General features: G+C 43.2%; 1 protein-coding gene across 1 annotated transcript; it reads left to right on the top strand.

Annotated features, from left to right (window-relative positions):
• The first annotated feature begins 31 nt into the window (after positions 1–31).
• cacnb4a (calcium channel, voltage-dependent, beta 4a subunit) lies at positions 32–17,383 on the top strand. The gene is made up of 14 exons (XM_061918191.1): positions 32–478; positions 1,431–1,514; positions 3,653–3,778; positions 6,116–6,238; positions 6,310–6,425; positions 6,503–6,567; positions 6,624–6,643; positions 11,017–11,097; positions 13,442–13,500; positions 13,569–13,678; positions 13,800–13,951; positions 14,870–14,965; positions 15,054–15,230; positions 16,453–17,383. Exons 1-14 carry the CDS (start codon positions 398–400, stop codon positions 16,666–16,668), a joined length of 1,506 nt encoding a protein of 501 aa, XP_061774175.1. The 5' UTR covers positions 32–397; the 3' UTR covers positions 16,669–17,383.
• Positions 17,384–20,421: the final 3,038 nt, after the last annotated feature.

A 20,421-nucleotide genomic window follows, 5' to 3' on the forward strand; every position in this document is an offset into this window, starting at 1 on the left:
CATTTGTGAAAATAAGACTTCCTAAGTTGTTTGAGTGATTACGAAACAGTTTTTCACGTTTTTCAATCAGACAAAATGTGCTGTTTTCATGAATGAACACTTGATGACGTGTTGTTGACATTTTGTTGGAACCTTAAGAAAAGTCGACGTGTTGTTGGAACCTTAAGAAAATGACTTTCCAAAATAAAAGCGAGATGACCTGTGGTCCCTGAACGCCTCACGCCTGGAGCGGGAGGATTTGGGGGCGTGGCCAGTTAGCGAACCTGATATCGGACTTTTCTTCCTCGGCAGATTTCATCAACATCACGCAGACAACTCTTCTTTATTCTTATTCTTCTTCTTCTTTATTCTTCTTTATTGTTGTTATTGTTGCGACAGACAGGAAGAATTAGCCGCCATGTCGGAGATGCAGCCTCCCGCCTGGAAGGACGAGCTGGCCGACATGTCCCAGCACATTTACCTGCATGGAGGCAACAAGGTACTTTTTGGGCCATTTATTTCTCTTTTATTTGCCCTTTACATGGCATTTTTGGGCTTTTATTTGCCCTTTACTTGGCATTTATTTGGTTTTTATTTGGCCTTTACATGCCATTTATTTGGCCTTAACTTGGCATTTATTTGACTTTTACTTGGCATATATTTGTCTTTGATCTGGCATTTATTTGGCCTTGGCATTTATTTGTCCTTTATCAAGCATTTATTTGGCTTTTACTTGACATTTATTTGGCCTTGGCATTTATTTGTCTTTTATTTGGCATATCTTCATTGAGCAACATAGGATTGTTCATCAAAGTTGAACATAGTCACACATAATACATTTCACATGTAACTCAATAATAATACAATATATTGCACATTCAAATGGTGTTTTTATTGAATACAAGTATTAGAATAATGTCCTATTATTAAGAGAAGAATAGAATAACGCCCCAATATTGCCTGAATGCATAAGTGAATTTCTTAGAATAAATCCCAATATTGATAGAATAAAATGCTAATATCGGGGTAAAAGTGTTGTACGTTTATTAGAATAAAGTGTAAATATTTAGATGATTCGTCTATTTTCCACCGCTTGTCCCTTTTGGGGTCGGGCGAAAGGCGGGGTACACCCTGGACAAGTGGCCCCCTCTTCTTGTAAATGTTTTTGAACAAAGTGCTAATAATGCTGTGAAATTATTTGAATAAAGTCCTAACAGTTAGAGAATATTGTTGTCAATTTATTAGGATAATGTGCTGATATTGAGATAATGATGGCAATTTATGAGAATAAAGTGCTAATATTAAGAATATCACTTTGCAAATGTATTTTAGTAAATTCCCAATATCAAGAAAATAAAGTATCTAAATAAATAATAATAATAACATACATCATCATACTGCAATCATCTACATCATGGTGGAACTATTAATATTGCAAATAACTCCTTCAGGTGGGTGGAGCGACGTACTTGAGAAGGAGTCGACTGAAAAGATCGGACGGCAGCACGACGTCCACCAGTTTCATCCTCAGACAAGTACCACATTTTCTTAAAAACTTTTCTTTACGGCCATCTTGTTTTTGCTCGCTGGTCACCGTGGCAACCAGAGAGAAATTGATTTTAAATAATGGAACTTTCTTGTCTGGCACAAAAGTCGGCGTTTTACGGGAGAAAAAGTTGAAATACTACTAGCGATAAATACAATCGTAGTGTTGTGAAAATTGTACTGTACTTTGACCAGAAAAAACTCATAAATCATTTTTGTACCTGGAAAAAAAGAGGAAATAATGACAAAAAGTTTGATTATGTGAGTTATGGTTCAGCAACAATGAAGTCGTAGTTTTATTCAAAATAGTTTCAATTTTAAGAGCATTAGGTCAAGTTTCTGACACTAAAACTGTAAATATACGAGAAAAATAAGTTCTTCCGCAAGAAATAAGTCGTAATTTTAGAAGAAAACATTATAACTTGAAGTTCCTTCTAGAAGCTTCATGGACCACACTTTGTATCTGCCAGCCTTTGAAGACTTGAAGTTCCTTCTAGAAGCTTCATGGACCACACTTTGTATCTGCCATCCTTTGAAGACTTGAAGTTCCTTCTAGAAGCTTCATGGACCACACTTTGTAACTGCCAGCCTTTGAAGACTTGAAGTTCCTTCTAGAAGCTTCATGGACCACACTTTGTAACTGCCAGCCTTTGAAGACTTGAAGTTCCTTCTAGAAGGTTCATGGACCACACTTTGTATCTGCCATCCTTTGAAGACTTGAAGTTCCTTCTAGAAGCTTCATGGACCACACTTTGTAACTGCCAGCCTTTGAAGACTTGAAGTTCCTTCTAGAAGCTTCATGGACCACACTTTGTATCTGCCATCCTTTGAAGACTCCCAGGGTGTGAGTGCTCCTTGTGCGTGTCATGGCGTGCACGTTCAGAGGAGCGTGCACGTGAGCAGCTGGGATGATGGAGTCTCATCAGGACCACTGACACCTCCATGGAGGAAGATGTAGTGAAAAGTACAACGCGTGTATGTGAAGATGTAGAAGAAGTTAAATATGCAGAAGAAGTTAAATATGTCGAAGATGTAGAAGAAAGAAAAGAAGTAGAAGATGTAGACGATGTAGAAGAAGTACAAGGTGTAGAATATGTAAAATATGTAGAAGTAGAAGAAAAAAAATAAGTAAAAAGTGTAAAACTTCAACTTTAACTTAAAAGATGTAGATGATGTAATAGCAAAAGTAGACTATGTAGAAGATGTAGTAGAAGTAGAAGAAAGAAAAGAAGTAGAAGATGTAGAATAAGTATAAGAAATAAAAGAAAGAGAATATGTAGAAGATGTAGTAGAAGTACAAAAAAGAAAAGAAGTAGAAATGTGGAAAAAGTTGAAGACAGAAGACGTAGACAAAGTTAAATACGTAAAATATGTTAAAAAAAAAGCTAAATAATTAAAAAATGTAGAATATGTAAAATAAATAGAAGTAGAAGATGGACAAAAAGTCAAAGATGTAGAATAATTTAAATATGTAGAAAATGTAACAAAGTCAAAGATGTAGAAGATATAGAAGATGCAAAAAAGTAGAAGAAATAGAAGATATAAAAAGTAGAAGAAATAGAAGATGTAGAAAGTAGAAAATGTAGAAAAAAAGAGTTAATTTCACGACAATAAAAGACAAAATGGTTAGAATATAATTAGATTTGTACAAAGTTGTGTCTTGTTGACAAATAATGTTGCTAGTGGTTAGCTTAGCGACATCAGCTAGCAGGAATGCTTTTAACCTTTGACCCCGGCCTGATAAAAGTCAGACAGATAAAAAGTGGAGTGTGTGTGTGAGTGTGTGTGTGTGTGTGTGTGTGTGTGTGTGTGTGTGTGTGTGTGTGTGTGTGTGTGTGTGTGTCCGTCTGTCTAAAGTGTGTGTGTGTGTGTGTGTGTGTGTGTGTGTGTGTGTGTGTGTGTGTGTGTGTGTGTGTGTGTGTGTGTGTGTGTGTGTGTGTGTGTGTGTGTGTGTGAGACACCACGCTGACCACTTCATCTGTGTGTGTGTGTGTGTGTGTGTGTGTGTGTGTGTGTGTGTCTGTCTAAAGTGTGTGTGTGTCTGTCTAAAGTGTGTGTGTGTGTGTGTGTGTGTGTGTGTAGAGACAGTGCTAGAAGCAGAGTGAGCGTGTGGTGTGTTATTGTGCAGGGTTCTGCAGACTCCTACATGAGCCGACCCTCGGACTTAGACGTGTCTGTGGAGGAGGACCAGGAGGAGCAGGAGGAGCAGGAGGAGCAGAGACAGCAGGCCGCCCTCCAACTGGAGAGGGCAAAGGTCAGTTGGCACACTGCACCTCACTGGCCGCTTTATTAGGTACACTAGGTCCAACATGAGAGCCTTTAAGGTCTTTTGCAGCAACACTGGAGGTCAAAGGTCAGAGGGATGGTGGACCACCACAACATGGAACGTGTAACATGGAACATGAAACATAGAACATGAAACATGGTACATGAAACGTGTAACATGAAACATGGCACATGAAACGTGAAACATGGAACATGAAACGTGTAACATGAAATATGTAACATGAAACATGTAATGTGAAACATGGAACGTGAAACATGGAACATGAAATATGTCAGCAAATTTCATAAAAGAGTTGGTGGTGTTTTTGGCCAGGCAGTCATGTGTGTAGAGTGGGCTGAGGACACAGCCCTGGGGGTGATGGGTGATGAGGTGCAGTTCCCATCTCTCACCACTTGTGGTCTGCCTGTCAGGAAGTCCAGGACCTCCTAACAGAGGGTTGAGTTCAAGTCCAGGTCCTTGAGCTTGATGAGCAGTTTGGAGGGGACTGTAGTGTTGATGCTGAACAGCATCCTCACATAGTCCCCTGTGTGGTGGTGGTGGTATGCAGTTAGTGTGTGATTGCAGGGTGGTTGACCTATTTGGGCGGTGTGCACATTGCTTCTCAAAGCACTTCATTGCTATTTGGGTGTGGGCTACAGGGCGCTAGTCGGACAGATTTCTTTGGAACAGGAACAATGGTGGATGTTTTCCCACAGGTGGGGATGAGGGACTGTTGAAGGGACAGAGTGAATATTGGCTTGGTAGAGCGGCCGTGCCAGCAACTTGAGGGTTGCAGGTTTGATCCCCGCTTCCGCCATTGTGTCCTTGGGCAAGACACTTTACCCACCTGCTCCCACTGCCACCCACACTTCTTTAAATGTAACTTAGATATTGGGTTCACTATGTAAAGCGCTTTGAGTCACTTGAGGAAAAAGCGCTATATAAATATAATTCACTTCCCTTCAATATGTCTGTGAATATCAGTGCCAGTTGGTCACCACAAACTTTTGGGACGCAACCGGGGATGCCATCTGACCCTGTGGCTGTCCTGGTATTCACCCTCTTAAAGGTTCTGCTCACGTCTTATTCTGTTATCCTGAACGCTGAGTCACCTTTGCCAGTGTCCATACCCTCCATTGAAGGATCCTGTTTCAACTTTGCACCCTCTAACCGTGTATAAAAGGTATGTCGCTCATTTGCCAGGGACACATCTGCATTCACCATGGGGGGCTGCCCTCATAGTCTGTCATGGTTCTGAGTCCTTGCTCTGGAGTCAGCCTGCTGAACTCCACTTTGTCTGCTTCACTACGCGCCCAACGTCACAGCACACACAGGTGTGCACTTTCACAGCCTCTCGGACCCATCCATCAACCCAGGGTTTCTGATTTGGAAAACCCTGATGTCGTCCAGCTTGTTCTCGATTGACTGGATGTTGAAGAGCAGGGTGGAAGGGAAAGGCGTCTTCTGACAGGGTTCCTTATTCCCCCTCGGGTACCACGGTATCCATGGTGTGTCCGCCACTCTCCTTTCTTCTTGTTGCCAGCGTTGCCGTGGACTCTCAATTCTGCCGGCAGTTGCTTCAAGAACTCTGAGCTTTGTTGAAGTTGGTGAGTCGTTTTTGAATGTATGTCCAGAAGAGTCTGTCGCTCGTAAACAATCCTTGTCACGCCAATCTTGTGACCAGAGCGTGGAGAGGCAGCCCAACGGAGCAGTGTCACCTTGCCATCTTGCCCTCTTGTCATCTTGTCATCTTGTCATCTTGTCATCTTGCCATCTTGTCATCTTGTCATCTTGTCATCTTGCCATCTTGCCATCCTGTCATCTTGCCATCTTGCCATCTTGTCATCTTGTCATCTTGCCATCTTGTCATCTTGCCATCTTGTCATCTTGCCATCTTGCCATCTTGCCATCTTGCCATCTTGCCATCTTGTCATCTTGCCATCTTGTCATCTTGCCATCTTGCCATCTTGCCATCTTGCCATCTTGCCATCTTGTCATCTTGCCATCTTGCCATCTTGCCATCTTGTCATCTTGTCATCTTGTCATCTTGCCATCTTGCCATCTTGTCATCTTGCCATCTTGTCATCTTGCCATCTTGCCATCTTGCCATCTTGCCATCTTGTCATCTTGCCATCTTGCCATCTTGCCATCTTGCCATCTTGCCATCTTGCCATCTTGCCATCTTGCCATCTTGCCATCTTGCCATCTTGTCATCTTGCCATCTTGCCACCTTGTCATCTTGCCATCTTGCCACCTTGCCATCTTGCCATCTTGCCATCTTGCCATCTTGCTCAGCAGACATGTTGTTGTGGTGTCCTCACACAGACCAAAGCCGTGGCCTTCGCCGTCAGGACAAACCTCAGCTACTGTGGCGCTCTTGATGAGGACGTCCCAGTGGGCGGGGCCGCCGTCTCCTTTGATGCCAAGGACTTCCTCCACATCAAAGAGGTGTGTCCGTGTGTGTGTGTGTGTGTGTGTGTGTGTGTGAGACTGAGCAAGTGTGCCATGCCACGTCGCAGAAGTACAACAAGGACTGGTGGCTGGGGCGCCAGGTAAAGGAAGGAAGTGAGGTGGGCTTCATTCCAAGTCCTCTCAAGCTGGAGAACATGCGAGTGCAGCAGGAGCAGAGGAGAGGGTGAGGAGGGGGCGGGGCTAGCATGCTAGGCGGCCAATCAGGGAGACGTGGGCTGAACGCTGCCTTTGTAAACCTAGGAACTCCTCCTCCAGTCTGGGAGACATGGTGTCAGCTCCCTTTAAGAGCAATCCCAACAAGGCAGGTGAGTCCACCTGCTCGCCTGTGATTGGACACTCACCAAGTCTTCTTCTTCTGCAGGGAAGCACAAACTCAAAATGGTGAGTCCACTTTTAGATGTTGAATTCACCCACAGACATATGGCTAGGCTATAGGAGCTAGCAGCTACACAACAGCTAAGCACACACGCTAGACATAGGTAAAAAACATTGAAGAATAAAAGGTGACATGTGTCAACATAAACAAATATGATAGCAACATATTACTTACCCAGACAAAGTCTCCGAGGCACATTGCAATATATCCAGTAACAAATGTGTCCGCATCATTCAACTCACTTTGTAAAAAGCAATAACCACTCCACTTCAACTTAGAGGCAGCAGAAGTCCATTCCAGATGGTTAACGATAAATAGTTGAGTGTTTCTCATATTTAAAGTTGTTCTCTGTTTCTATCCTTTCATCAAAACTAAGATATTTAAAAAGAATATGTAAGATTTCTGCTGATATCGCACGTGATCAAAACCTGTATCGGCCAATGCTCAAAGCTGCGATATTATGGAGAGAAACGTGGCGTTTTTTGCAAACAATCACAAAAATGGTTTTCAACAGAAACAGTTTTATTTGGTTTCCACTCAACTTAAATCTTGTGGGCGGAGCCTCCTCCAAAAAGTATGTTAGAAGCCTTGTTATTGGTCAGTATCATCCACCCCTGATCTTTACCATTTTCATGTCAACATCCGATTATGTCGACAACCACTTATGTTGACACCTGTTTATGTTAACAACCACTTCTGCCGACAACCACTTATGTTGACAACTGTTTATGCTAACAACCACTTGTGTTGACACCCTTTTATGTTGCAACCACTTGTGTTGACACCTGTTTATGTTAACAACCCCTTCTGTCGACAATCGCTTATGTTGACACCTGATTGTTAGCAACCCCTTCTATCGACAATCGCTTATGTTTACACCTGTTTATGTCAATTATCATGTGACTCATGTTAATTATTATGTGACCCAGGTCAATTATGTCAATTATCATGTGACTCGTGTTAATTATGTGACCCAGGTCAATTATGTCAATTATCATGTGACTCATGTCAATTATTATGTGACCCAGGTCAATTATGTCCATTATCATGTGACTCATGTCAATTATTATGTGACCCAGGTCAATTATGTCAATTATCATGTGACTCATGTCAATTATTATGTGACCCAGGTCAATTATGTCAATTATCATGTGACTCGTGTTAATTATGTGACCCAGGTCAATTATGTCAATTATCATGTGACTCATGTCAATTATTATGTGACCCAGGTCAATTATGTCCATTATCATGTGACTCATGTCAATTATTATGTGACCCAGGTCAATTATGTCAATTATCATGTGACTCGTGTTAATTATGTGACCCAGGTCAATTATGTCAATTATCATGTGACTCATGTCAATTATTATGTGACCCAGGTCAATTATGTCCATTATCATGTGACTCATGTCAATTATTATGTGACCCAGGTCAATTATGTCAATTATCATGTGACTCGTGTTAATTATGTGACCCAGGTCAATTATGTCAATTATCATGTGACTCATGTTAATTATTATGTGACCCAGGTCAATTATGTCAATTATCATGTGACTCATGTCAATTATTATGTGACCCAGGTCAATTATGTCAATTATCATGTGACTCATGTTAATTATTATGTGACCCAGGTCAATTATGTCCATTATCATGTGACTCATGTCAATTATTATGTGACCCAGGTCAATTATGTCAATTATCATGTGACTCGTGTTAATTATGTGACCCAGGTCAATTATGTCAATTATCATGTGACTCATGTCAATTATTATGTGACCCAGGTCAATTATGTCAATTATCATGTGACTCATGTCAATTATTATGTGACCCAGGTCAATTATGTCCATTATCATGTGACTCATGTCAATTATTATGTGACCCAGGTCAATTATGTCAATTATCATGTGACTCGTGTTAATTATGTGACCCAGGTCAATTATGTCAATTATCATGTGACTCATGTTAATTATTATGTGACCCAGGTCAATTATGTCCATTATCATGTGACTCATGTCAATTATTATGTGACCCAGGTCAATTATGTCAATTATCATGTGACTCGTGTTAATTATGTGACCCAGGTCAATTATGTCAATTATCATGTGACTCATGTCAATTATTATGTGACCCAGGTCAATTATGTCAATTATCATGTGACTCATGTTAATTATTATGTGACCCAGGTCAATTATGTCCATTATCATGTGACTCATGTCAATTATTATGTGACCCAGGTCAATTATGTCAATTATCATGTGACTCATGTTAATTATTATGTGATACAGGTCAATTATGTCAATTATCATGTGACTTGTGACTCTTGTTAATTATTATGTGATTCAGGTCAATTATGTCAATTATCATGTGACTCATGTTAATTATTATGTGATACAGGTCAATTATGTCAATTATCATGTGACTCATGTTAATTATTATGTGATACAGGTCAATTATGTCAATTATCATGTGACTCGTGACTCTTGTTAATTATTATGTGATACAGGTCAATTATGTCAATTATCATGTGACTCATGTTAATTATTATGTGATTCAGGTCAATTATGTCCATTATCATGTGACTCATGTCAATTATCATGTCAAATATGTCAATTATCATGTCAGTTATGTGACTCAGGTTGATTATCATGTCAATTATCTTGTCAATTACCATGTGACTCATGTCAATTATCATGTGATTAATGTAAATATTTACGTGACTCAGGTCTAGTATCATATCAATTATCATGTGACTCATGCCCATCCATCCATTTTCCTACCATTTTTCCCTTTCGGGGTCGCGGGCGGGTGCTGGAGCCTATCTCAGCTGCATTCGGGCGGAAGGCGGTGTACACCCTGGACAAGTGGCCACCTCATCGTAGCGTGTCTCTTGTCACTTATGTAATCATCATGTCACTCATAATGTCAATTATTATTTTTCTCATGTCAATTATCATGTGTCATGTCAATTATTTCACTTAACATGTCAATTGTCATGTCAATCATTATGTCAATTGGGAACAAGAAGAAAGGAGGATGTGACATCAGGTGTAACTCACCTATTGAAGGACATATTGATCATGGGGAAGCCCCGCCCACAACAGGTTTGGGTCGCAACCAAAAACGTTTTTTTTTTATTAAATATGTTTAATGTAATTGTCAATCAGAGAGGACATATGTGCCCCCCTCCTTCCACATCAATGATGTACTCTTTGATGTAGAAGATGATGACGTACTGGACATGACATCATGGACTTTGATGTAGACGATGATGACGTACTGGACATGACATCATGGACTTTGATGTAGAAGATGATGACATACTGGACATGACATCATGGACTTTGATGTAGAAGATGATGACGTACTGGACATGACATCATGGACTTTGATGTAGAAGATGATGACGTACTGGACATGACATCATGGACTTTGATGTAGAAGATGATGACATACTGGACATGACATCATGGACTTTGATGTAGAAGATGACATACTGGACATGACATCATGGACTTTGATGTAGAAGATGACATACTGGACATGACATCATGGACTTTGATGTAGACGATGACGACATACTGGACATGACATCATGGACTTTGATGTAGAAGATGATGACATACTGGACATGACATCATGGACTTTGATGTAGAAGATGATGACATACTGGACATGACATCACGGACTTTGATGTAGACGATGACGACATACTGGACATGACATCATGGACTTTGATGTAGAAGATGATGACATACTGGACATGACATCATGGACTTTGATGTAGAAGATGATGACGTACTGGACATGACATCATGGACTTTGATGTAGAAGATGATGACATACTGGACATGACATCATGGACTTTGATGTAGAAGATGACATACTGGACATGACATCATGGACTTTGATGTAGAAGATGATGACATACTGGACATGACATCATGGACTTTGATGTAGAAGATGATGACATACTGGACATGACATCATGGACTTTGATGTAGACGATGACGACATACTGGACATGACATCACGGACTTTGATGTAGAAGATGATGACATACTGGACATGACATCACGGACTTTGATGTAGAAGATGATGACGTACTGGACATGACATCACGGACTTTGATGTAGAAGATGATGACATACTGCACATGACATCATGGACTTTGATGTAGAAGATGATGACATACTGGACGTGACATCATAAAGATGATGATGTACTGCACATGACATCATGGACTTTGATGTAGACGATGACGACATACTGGACATGACATCACAGACTTTGATGTAGACGATGACGACATACTGGACGTGACATCATAAAGATGATGATGTACTGGACATGACATCATGGACTTCCTTCATGTGTGCAGGCTGAGCAGGGGCCCCCCTATGACGTGGTCCCCTCCATGAGGCCGGTGGTCCTGGTGGGTCCGTCCCTGAAAGGTTACGAGGTAGGACTCCCAGACCAGGCTCAAGTGGACCCTCGGGGGTGCAGTCAAGGGAGGGCGCGGCGGGAGGTGTGAGTCAAGGCCTGTTGTCATGGAGTCGCCGGTACACCCCCCTCGACACCATCGCCGTGGCAACAGCCCCCAGGGGGAAGCGTGCCTTGGTAGTGCAGTTTCTTAGAACCACAAACAGGGGGATGGAATTAAAGGTGGTATTAAATCCATCAATCTATTTTTATTTTCATGTGGAACATGGCAAAACTCCTGGGGAAGACCCTTGACCATGTCCGGCCGGCAGGAGGCCACAGGGAAGACCGCGGACACGCCAGGGAGACCAGGGCTCCCTGGGGGTCCCCCGGGAGGAGCCAGACGCCCCCCTCATGACCAGGAGCGCTGTGGAAAATGCATCGACTACTAATATTGTCAGAGCAAAGAAACATGAGAAAATATATGATAACAAATGTAAACACAAGAAAATATATGATACATGTAAACATCAGAAACAGGATAACATATATAAAAATGAGATAGTGATAACAAATGTAAATATGAGAGAATATATGATAAGAAATGTAAACATGAGAATGTACATGGTAACAAACAACATAAGGCTCCAAGAATGTATCAAGGCCTTATCAGACTGCTGAGCACATTCAGACTTAAATTAATGACTCAAATATGAGTCTTTAGTTGCTCTGCATGCGGTCCTGGAAGGAGAAGGTACCAGACTCTGGGTCAAACCCCACTGAGCATCTCAGACTCTCTGGGTCACACTCCACTGAGCACCCTGGACCCTCTCCAACACGCTGGAGGAGGTCTTAGACTCTGGGTCACACCCCACTGAGCACCATGGACCCTCTCCAACATGCTGGAGAAGGTCTTAGACTCTGGCTCACACCCACTGTGAACCATGGACCCTCTCCAACACGCTGGAGAAGGTCCTAGACTCTGGGTCACACTCCACTGAGCATCATGGACCCTCTCCAACACGCTAGAGAAGGTCTTAGACTCTGGGTCACACCCACTGAGCACCATGGACCTCATCCAACATGCTGGAGAAGGTCTTAGACTCTGGGTCACACCCCACTGAGCACCATGGACCCTCTCCAACACGCTGGAGAAGGTCCTAGACTCTGGGTCACACCCCACTGAGCACCATGGACCCTCTCCAACACGCTGGAGAAGGTCCTAGACTCTGGGTCACACCCCACTGAGCATCATGGACCCTCTCCAACACGCTAGAGAAGGTCTTAGACTCTGGGTCACACCCACTGAGCACCATGGACCTCATCCAACATGCTGGAGAAGGTCTTAGACTCTGGGTCACACCCCACTGAGCACCATGGACCCTCTCCAACACGCTGGAGAAGGTCTTAGACTCTGGGTCACACCCCACCGAGCACCATGGACCTCATCCAACACGCTGGAGAAGGTCTTAGACTCTATGTCACACCCCACTGAGCACCATGGACCCTCTCCGATACGCTGGAGAAGGTCTTAGAGTCTGGGTCACACCCCACTGAGCACCAACACACTGGAGAAGGTCTTAGACTCTGGGTCACACCCACTGAGCACCATGGACCTCATCCAACACGCTGGAGAAGGTCTTAGACTCTATGTCACACCCCACTGAGCACCATGGACCCTCTCCGATACGCTGGAGAATGTCTTAGAGTCTGGGTCACACCCCACTGAGCACCAACACGCTGGAGAAGGTCTTAGAATCTTTGTCACACCCCACTGAGCATCATGGACCTTCTCCAACACGCTGGAGAAGGTCTTAGACTCTTTGTCACACCCCACTGAGCACCATGGACCCTTTCCAACACGCTGGAGAAGGTCTTAGACTCTGGGTCACACCCCACTGAGCATCATGGACCCTCTCCAACACGCTGGAGAAGGTCTTAGACTCTTTGTCACACCCCACTGAGCATCATGGACCCTCTCCAACACGCTGGAGAAGGTCTTAGACTCTGGGTCACACCCCACTGAGCATCATGGACCCTCTCCAACACGCTGGAGAAGGTCTTAGACTCTGGGTCACACCCCACTGAGCATCATGGACCTTCTCCAACACGCTGGAGAAGGTCTTAGACTCTGGGTCACACCCCACTGAGCACCATGGACCCTCTCCAACACGCTGGAGAAGGTCTTAGACTCTGGGTCACACCCCACTGAGCATCATGGACCTTCTCCAACACGCCGGAGAAGGTCTTAGACTCTGGGTCACACCCCACTGAGCACCATGGACCCTCTCCAACACGCTGGAGAAGGTCTTAGACTCTGGGTCACACCCCACTGAGCACCATGGACCCTCTCCAACTTGCCGTCTCCCACTCTCTGCCGCCAGGTGACGGACATGATGCAGAAGGCGCTCTTCGACTTCCTCAAGCACAGGTTTGATGGCAGGTGAGCGCCATGCCGCTGCTCGCACGTGCCAGGGCACCTGGTGACACCTGGTCTTCTGGTGCTTGCAGGGTCTCCATCACCCGGGTGACGGCCGACATATCGCTGGCCAAGAGGTCGCTGCTCAACAACTCCGGGAAGCGGGCCGTCATTGAGAGGTCCACCGTCAGCTGCAGCCTTGGTAAGCATGCACACATAATGCACGTGTCCACCACACTAATGTCACCCTTCTGTGTGTGTGTGTGTGTGTGTGTGTGTGTGTGTGTGTGTGTGTGTGTATGTGTGTGTGTGTGTCCTTGCAGCGGAGGTGCAGAGCGAGATCGAGCGCATCTTTGAGCTGGCCCGCTCCCTGCAGCTGGTGGTTCTGGACGCCGACACCATCAACCACCCGGCTCAGGTCCTCAAGACCTCCCTGGCGCCCATCATCATCCACGTCAAAGTGTCCTCGCCCAAGGTGGTACCAGAACCCGCTTGATCCAACACAAAAAAACAGAACCGGCATAAATCCAACAAAAAGTACAACCAACCATAACTACGTTTTTTCGACCCCTAAGGGAATAAGCAGTAGAAAATGGATGGATGGATGACAAAAAAGGCATAAAAACAAATGTAAAAAACCATTAAAACTTATAATCAACAATTAGATTTGAAGTTGGTTTCGAGATTTAGGTATTGAAAGTAAGAAACAAATAAATACAATAATATATTTAACATTTTTATGAGTGGAACCCTTTTGGATCCCTGAGAATTGTTTTTAATCTGTTATTGCTCATAAATAATAATGAATCAAAATCAATGTTGTCATGAATTATTGACATATTTAAGGCTCCAATTATTTCACATCAAAAATTACACTTTGAAATATTTTTTGTTTGTGTTTTTGCCATAAAATAAAGTTTCAAATGACAAAAAAGCCATAAAATCAAAAACCATTAAAACTTACAATCAACAATTAGATCTGAAGTTGATATCGAGATTTTAGCATTGAAAGTAAGACAAAAATAAATAAAATAATATATTTTAACACTTTATGAGTGGGAACCTTTTTTTTAAAGCTGTACTTGCTTAGAAAATAATAATGAATCAAAATCAATGTTGTTTTAAAATATTGACTTATTTAAGGCTCCAATTACTTCACATCAAATATAATATTTTGAAAATTTTTTGGGGGAGGAGGAAGAGTTGCATATTTTGTGTGTTTAAAGCAATGTTTACTTTGATTAAAAAGGGCATAAAACAAGCAAAGTAAAATAAAAACATTTACAGTCGACAGGTATTTAAGCGTTGATCCCTGAGACTTTTAGTGGTATTTTCAAAGTGTTTTTAAGTGTGGTGTGTGTTTTGTTGAACACAATGTGTGACACTGCTGCAGGTCCTGCAGCGTCTGATCAAGTCTCGAGGCAAGTCTCAAAGCAAACACCTGAACGTGCAGCTGGTGGCGGCCGAGAAGCTTTCCCAGTGTCCGTCGGTGAGTGGACTTTGTTTGCTTCCCTCGCCAGCATGAGCCAGCTCGCAGCCTCCAGTCTCCAGCCTCCTCTCTCCCTGTCCGCCCGCAGGAAATGTTTGACATCATCCTGGACGAGAACCTGCTGGAGGACGCCTGCGAGCATCTGGCCGAGTACTTGGAGGCGTATTGGAGGGCCACGCACGCCTCGCCCGGGGCCGCGCCCAACCCCCTGCTGGGGCGCAACCTGGGCTCCACCGCGCTGTCGCCGTATCCCGCCGTCTTCCAGGTGAGGACGTCCGTTGTTGAAGCTGCAGTCCTATGACTTGACACATGCTAACCGTATGCTAACGTGAGCATGTTGACAGCTGGCATATGCCCTGACCCACCATCAGAAATATACAGATTAAAGGACTGTTCTAATGTTTCACCACAAGGGGGCGATGGTAGTGTCCGCATTCACTCTGGCCATGACTGGACTGTGACAACAAAGCCTCGTGTCAGTAAAGACAGTTTGATGGCGGATGGCGAGGTGCAGTTTTCGCCACCAGGCTCCGCCCACTACGAATAGGTATGAATAGGTACCGAGCCATAGACCGATTCAGGGTGATTATTATCAAGATACAAACTTGTGGAGCCGAGTTATTAACGTTTTGTGTTTTGTGAAAAACCATCAAATCAACTTTTGGCGCCAGGCCATGCCCACATCTAATGCCGTAGAGAATATGGATTCACAATTTATTATCGAACAGTTTAGTACTTTTCTCTGATTACACAAAGTGCAGAAACGACTGTTTAATTGGAAATGGCGTGGAGCAGTTTTTTGGCGCCAGGCTCCGCCCACTACGAATAGGAACAGAGCCATAGACCGATTCAGGGTGACATCATCAAAATGAGTACCAATTATGATCAAGATCCGAACTTGTGGAGCCGAGTTATTAACGTTTCCTGTTTTGTGGCGAACCATCAGATCAATGTTGGTGCCAGGCCACGCCCACATTTGATGCCGTAGAGAATATGGATTCACAATTTATTATCGATGATCAGTTTATTACTTTTCTCTGATTACACAAAGTACAAAAACGACAGTTTAATTGGAGATGGCGTGGAGCAGTGTTCGCCGGCAGGCTCCGCCCACTACGAATGGATACAAAGATGTTTCAGGGTGTCATCATCCTCGTTTGCAACATTTACGATCAAGATATGAACTTGTGGAGCCGAGTTATTAACGTTTCCTGCTTTGTGGCGAACCATCAGATGAAAGTTTGGTGCCAGGCCACGCCCACATCCGCTCATAAGCACAAAAAAATGACATTTTGTCATCGACGATCAGTTTAGTATTTTTCTTTGATTACATAAAGTGGAGAAATGGTTACCTTGGTGATGGCGTGGGGCAGTTTTTGGCCCCAGGCTCCGCCCACTCCAAGTAGGCATGGACAGGTAAAAGGTTGGTTGAGAAAGAGGACAAAGACCAGGTCTCAGTCCGCCTTTATCTCAGGTGTGTCCAACAGGCCCAATGGAACCGTTCAAGCGGAGAACTGGTCCCGGTGGAGCGTGGCGGCGGCCTGATGCCGGTGGACCAGAACCTCCACAAGGAGCGGACGAGGAGCAATCGCAACCGCTTGTCGTCCGGCTCGCAACACCTGCCTCTGATGGAGGAGGACCCTGACCAGGACTCCTACAGGCCTCATCGGAACCAGGACTGCAGACACAGGCTGGGATGCTAACTTGGACTCTAGGGACCGCGACCACCATGGGTCTTGTCCATGTGGACCGCGACCAACATGGACCGTGAGCAACAAGGGTCTTGTCCATGTGGACCGCGACCAACATGGGTCTTGTCCATGTGGACTGCGACCAACATGGACCGTGAGCAACAAGGGTCTTGTCCATGTGGACCGCGACCAACATGGGTCTAGTCCAGGTGGACCGCGACCAGCATGGGTTTTGTCCATGTGGACCGCGACCAACATGGACCGTGACCTTGTCCATGTAGACTGCGACCAACATGGGTCTTGTCCATGTGGACCGCGACCAACATGGGTCTTGTCCATGTGGACCGCGACCAACATGGACCGTGAGCAACAAGGGTCTTGTCCATGTGGACTGCGACCAACATGGGTCTTGTCCATGTGGACCGCGACCAACATGGGTCTTGTCCATGTGGACTGCGACCAACAAAGGTCTTGTCCATGTGGACTGTGACCAACAAGGGTCTTGTCCATGTGGACTGTGACCAACAAGGGTCTTGTCCATGTGGACTGTGACCAACAAGGGTCTTGTCCATGTGGACTGTGACCAACAAGGGTCTTGTCCATGTGGACTGTGACCAACAAGGGTCTTGTCCATGTGGACTGTGACCAACAAGGGTCTTGTCCATGTGGACTGTGACCAACATGGGTCTTGTCCATGTGGACCGCGACCAACAAGGGTATTTTTCATGTGGACTGTGACCTACAAGGGTCTTGTCCATGTGGACTGTGACCAACAAAGGTCTTGTCCATGTGGACTGTGACCAACTGGGGGTCTTGTCCATGTGGACTGTGACCAACAAAGGTCTTGTCCATGTGGACTGTGACCAACAAGGGTCTTGTCCATGTGGACTGCGACCAACATGGGTCTTGTCCATGTGGACTGTGACCAACAAAGGTCTTGTCCATGTGGACTGTGACCAACAAGGGTCTTGTCCATGTGGACTGTGACCAACAAAGGTCTTGTCCATGTGGACTGTGACCAACAAGGGTCTTGTCCATGTGGACTGTGACCAACATGGGTCTTGTCCATGTGGACTGTGACCAACAAGGGTCTTGTCCATGTGGACTGTGACCAACAAGGGTCTTGTCCATGTGGACTGTGACCAACAAGGGTCTTGTCCATGTGGACTGTGACCAACATGGGTCTTGTCCATGTGGACCGCGACCAACAAGGGTATTTTTCATTTGGACTGTGACCTACAAGGGTCTTGTCCATGTGGACTGTGACCAACAAAGGTCTTGTCCATGTGGACTGTGACCAACTGGGGGTCTTGTCCATGTGGACTGTGACCAACAAAGGTCTTGTCCATGTGGACTGTGACCAACAAGGGTCTTGTCCATGTGGACTGTGACCAACAAAGGTCTTGTCCATGTGGACTGTGACCAACAAGGGTCTTGTCCATGTGGACTGTGACCAACAAGGGTCTTGTCCATGTGGACTGTGACCAACAAAGGTCTTGTCCATGTGGACTGTGACCAACAAGGGTCTTGTCCATGTGGACTGTGACCAACAAAGGTCTTGTCCATGTGGACTGTGACCAACAAGGGTCTTGTCCATGTGGACTGTGACCAATAAGGGTCTTGTCCATGTGGACTGTGACCAACAAAGGTCTTGTCCATGTGGACTGTGACCAACAAGGGTCTTGTCCATGTCCCCCAGTGAAGGTAGCACACGTTTGAATCAGGAACTGCAATCGCTCCACACGGCAACGTGTTGGCCTTAAGAACCGTTGCCTGTTGACCGGACCAGAACCAGTTTGCCTTTGTCCAGGAGTCCGTAGAACCCACACGACTTAAAAACTTCCTTATTGGTCCAATATGGTGTCAGTCCTCTTAACACCACTCAGGACTCCATTGTTGTCTTCAGGACCAGCATAAAGAAGCTCATCCAGATCTTTCAGTGGCGCTGCATCCTGGACCTGAGTCAGGCCCCCCCACCCCACTCCCCCCACCCCCCACCCCTAACATGTAACTAAGGAGTTCTTATCCATAAGCAGCCCTCCAAGCATCTTTAAATCCTTCGAAGCAGTCCCAATCCTTTGTGCTGGAAACCTTTTTGTTTTTTAGCTTATTCAACTTTATTTTGTTGCCTTTACGGTTTTGACATTATTAACAATTGATGTTTTTTATAGTCCTGACGAGTTATTAATCATAAGTTCATCAATCATCATTTTGAAATCCATGTCCAAATCTCCCCTACTTTGTCCCAATCCTTTGAGTTGCATTCGTGCTGCAAAAATGTTGGTCCAACTCTGCCATTTGTCAACTTATTACCCACCTAGCATCCATAACAAGCTCCATAAAAGGTGCCTAGCATCAAAACTATAATTGCTGGACCAAATGTTTTTGCAGCACAACCGATTGGGACACGTTTGGGGAGATTTTGACAAAGTTGGTCTCACGTTATTATTATTACATGTTAGTTACACGTTAATAACATAAAACCATAAAATGATAATCACAATCACAGAAAATATAATATTTAGACCAAATATTTTTGCGGCAGAAAAGACTGGGACAAGTTTGGGGGGATTTTTGCATGGTTGGTGTCACGTTATCATTATAACATGTTAATTACATGTCTATTACACGCTAACAACATAAAACCTTACAACGTTAATAACAATAACAACGATCAGTAAAGTGATCTATTTTGGACCACGCCGTAGAAAATAAAACATTAAAAACCCAATGCTAGAATATCCACAAACTATATTCCTACTTATTTCCCAATAAAGTCATAATGTACCAACAATATGTTCATCATGTTAGGAGAATAAAGTCATTTGTAGAACTGCAGGACAATAGATTATTCGGCAAGAAAAAAGTTGTAATACTAGAAAAAAAAGTCATAATTTACTGAGAATGAAGTTGTACACTTCTAGAAAAACATGGTTTTAATTAATGGAAAAAGCATAATTTTAGGACAATAAGGTGTTAAAATACAACAATATTAAAATTCCAAATTTTTTGAGAGTGAAGTTGTAGTACGACTGGAAAAAATTGTTAATATGTATTCAAAAACAATCATAATTTCAGGAAAATAAAGTGATAAAATGTTACAATTTTAAATTCCTCATTTTTGGAGAGTTAAGTTTTGTACCACGAGAAAAAATACATATAAAAACATATATATAAAGCTGTAGTAATATCACAAGACCAAAGTCATAATTTTATGAGTTAAGTCGTATTAAAACAATATATTTTACAAGAATTAAGTTGTCATTTTCCGTGTAGAAAAAAAACTACATTTTAGAGGAATATACTTTTACAAATAAAGTCATAGTTTTATGACAATGAAGTCTTAATATTAGAAGATAATTATTATTATTATTTTTGTTTTTTTACAAATTTATGAGAAAAAATACATATTTGTAGGTGTATAAAGTTGTGGTATTATCACAAGAACAAAGTCATCATTTTATGAGAGTTACTTCATATTAAAAAGTATTTTACAAGAATAAAGTTGTGATTTTCCATGTAGAAAAAACAATTTTTTTTTGAGAAATATACTTTTACAAATAAAGTCATAGTTTTATGAGAATGAAGTCATAGTACTAAAAGATACTTATTATTATAATTTTTTTTTTTACAAATGTATCAGAAAAAATACATATTTGTGGGAGAATAAAGTTATAAAAATATTACATGAACAAAATCACAACTATGGGAGAATAAAGTCATAGAACTAATACAAAAAAATATGTTACGAGTTTGTTTGAATAA

This window comes from Nerophis ophidion, linkage group LG13, assembly GCF_033978795.1.
Source record: "Nerophis ophidion isolate RoL-2023_Sa linkage group LG13, RoL_Noph_v1.0, whole genome shotgun sequence".
In the NCBI taxonomy this organism is placed as follows: domain Eukaryota; kingdom Metazoa; phylum Chordata; class Actinopteri; order Syngnathiformes; family Syngnathidae; genus Nerophis; species Nerophis ophidion.

What these genes read in the sequence shown, in the direction of transcription:
- cacnb4a (XM_061918191.1), top strand. Translation starts at nt 398, where the DNA reads ATGTCGGAGATGCAGCCTCCCGCCTGGAAGGACGAGCTGGCCGACATG. An exon ending in CCAGTTTCATCCTCAGACAA is followed by an intron (nt 1,515 to 3,652) that starts GTACCACATTTT and finishes GTTATTGTGCAG; the next exon opens with GGTTCTGCAGACTCCTACAT. An exon ending in GAGCAATCCCAACAAGGCAG is followed by an intron (nt 6,568 to 6,623) that starts GTGAGTCCACCT and finishes CTTCTTCTGCAG; the next exon opens with GGAAGCACAAACTCAAAATG.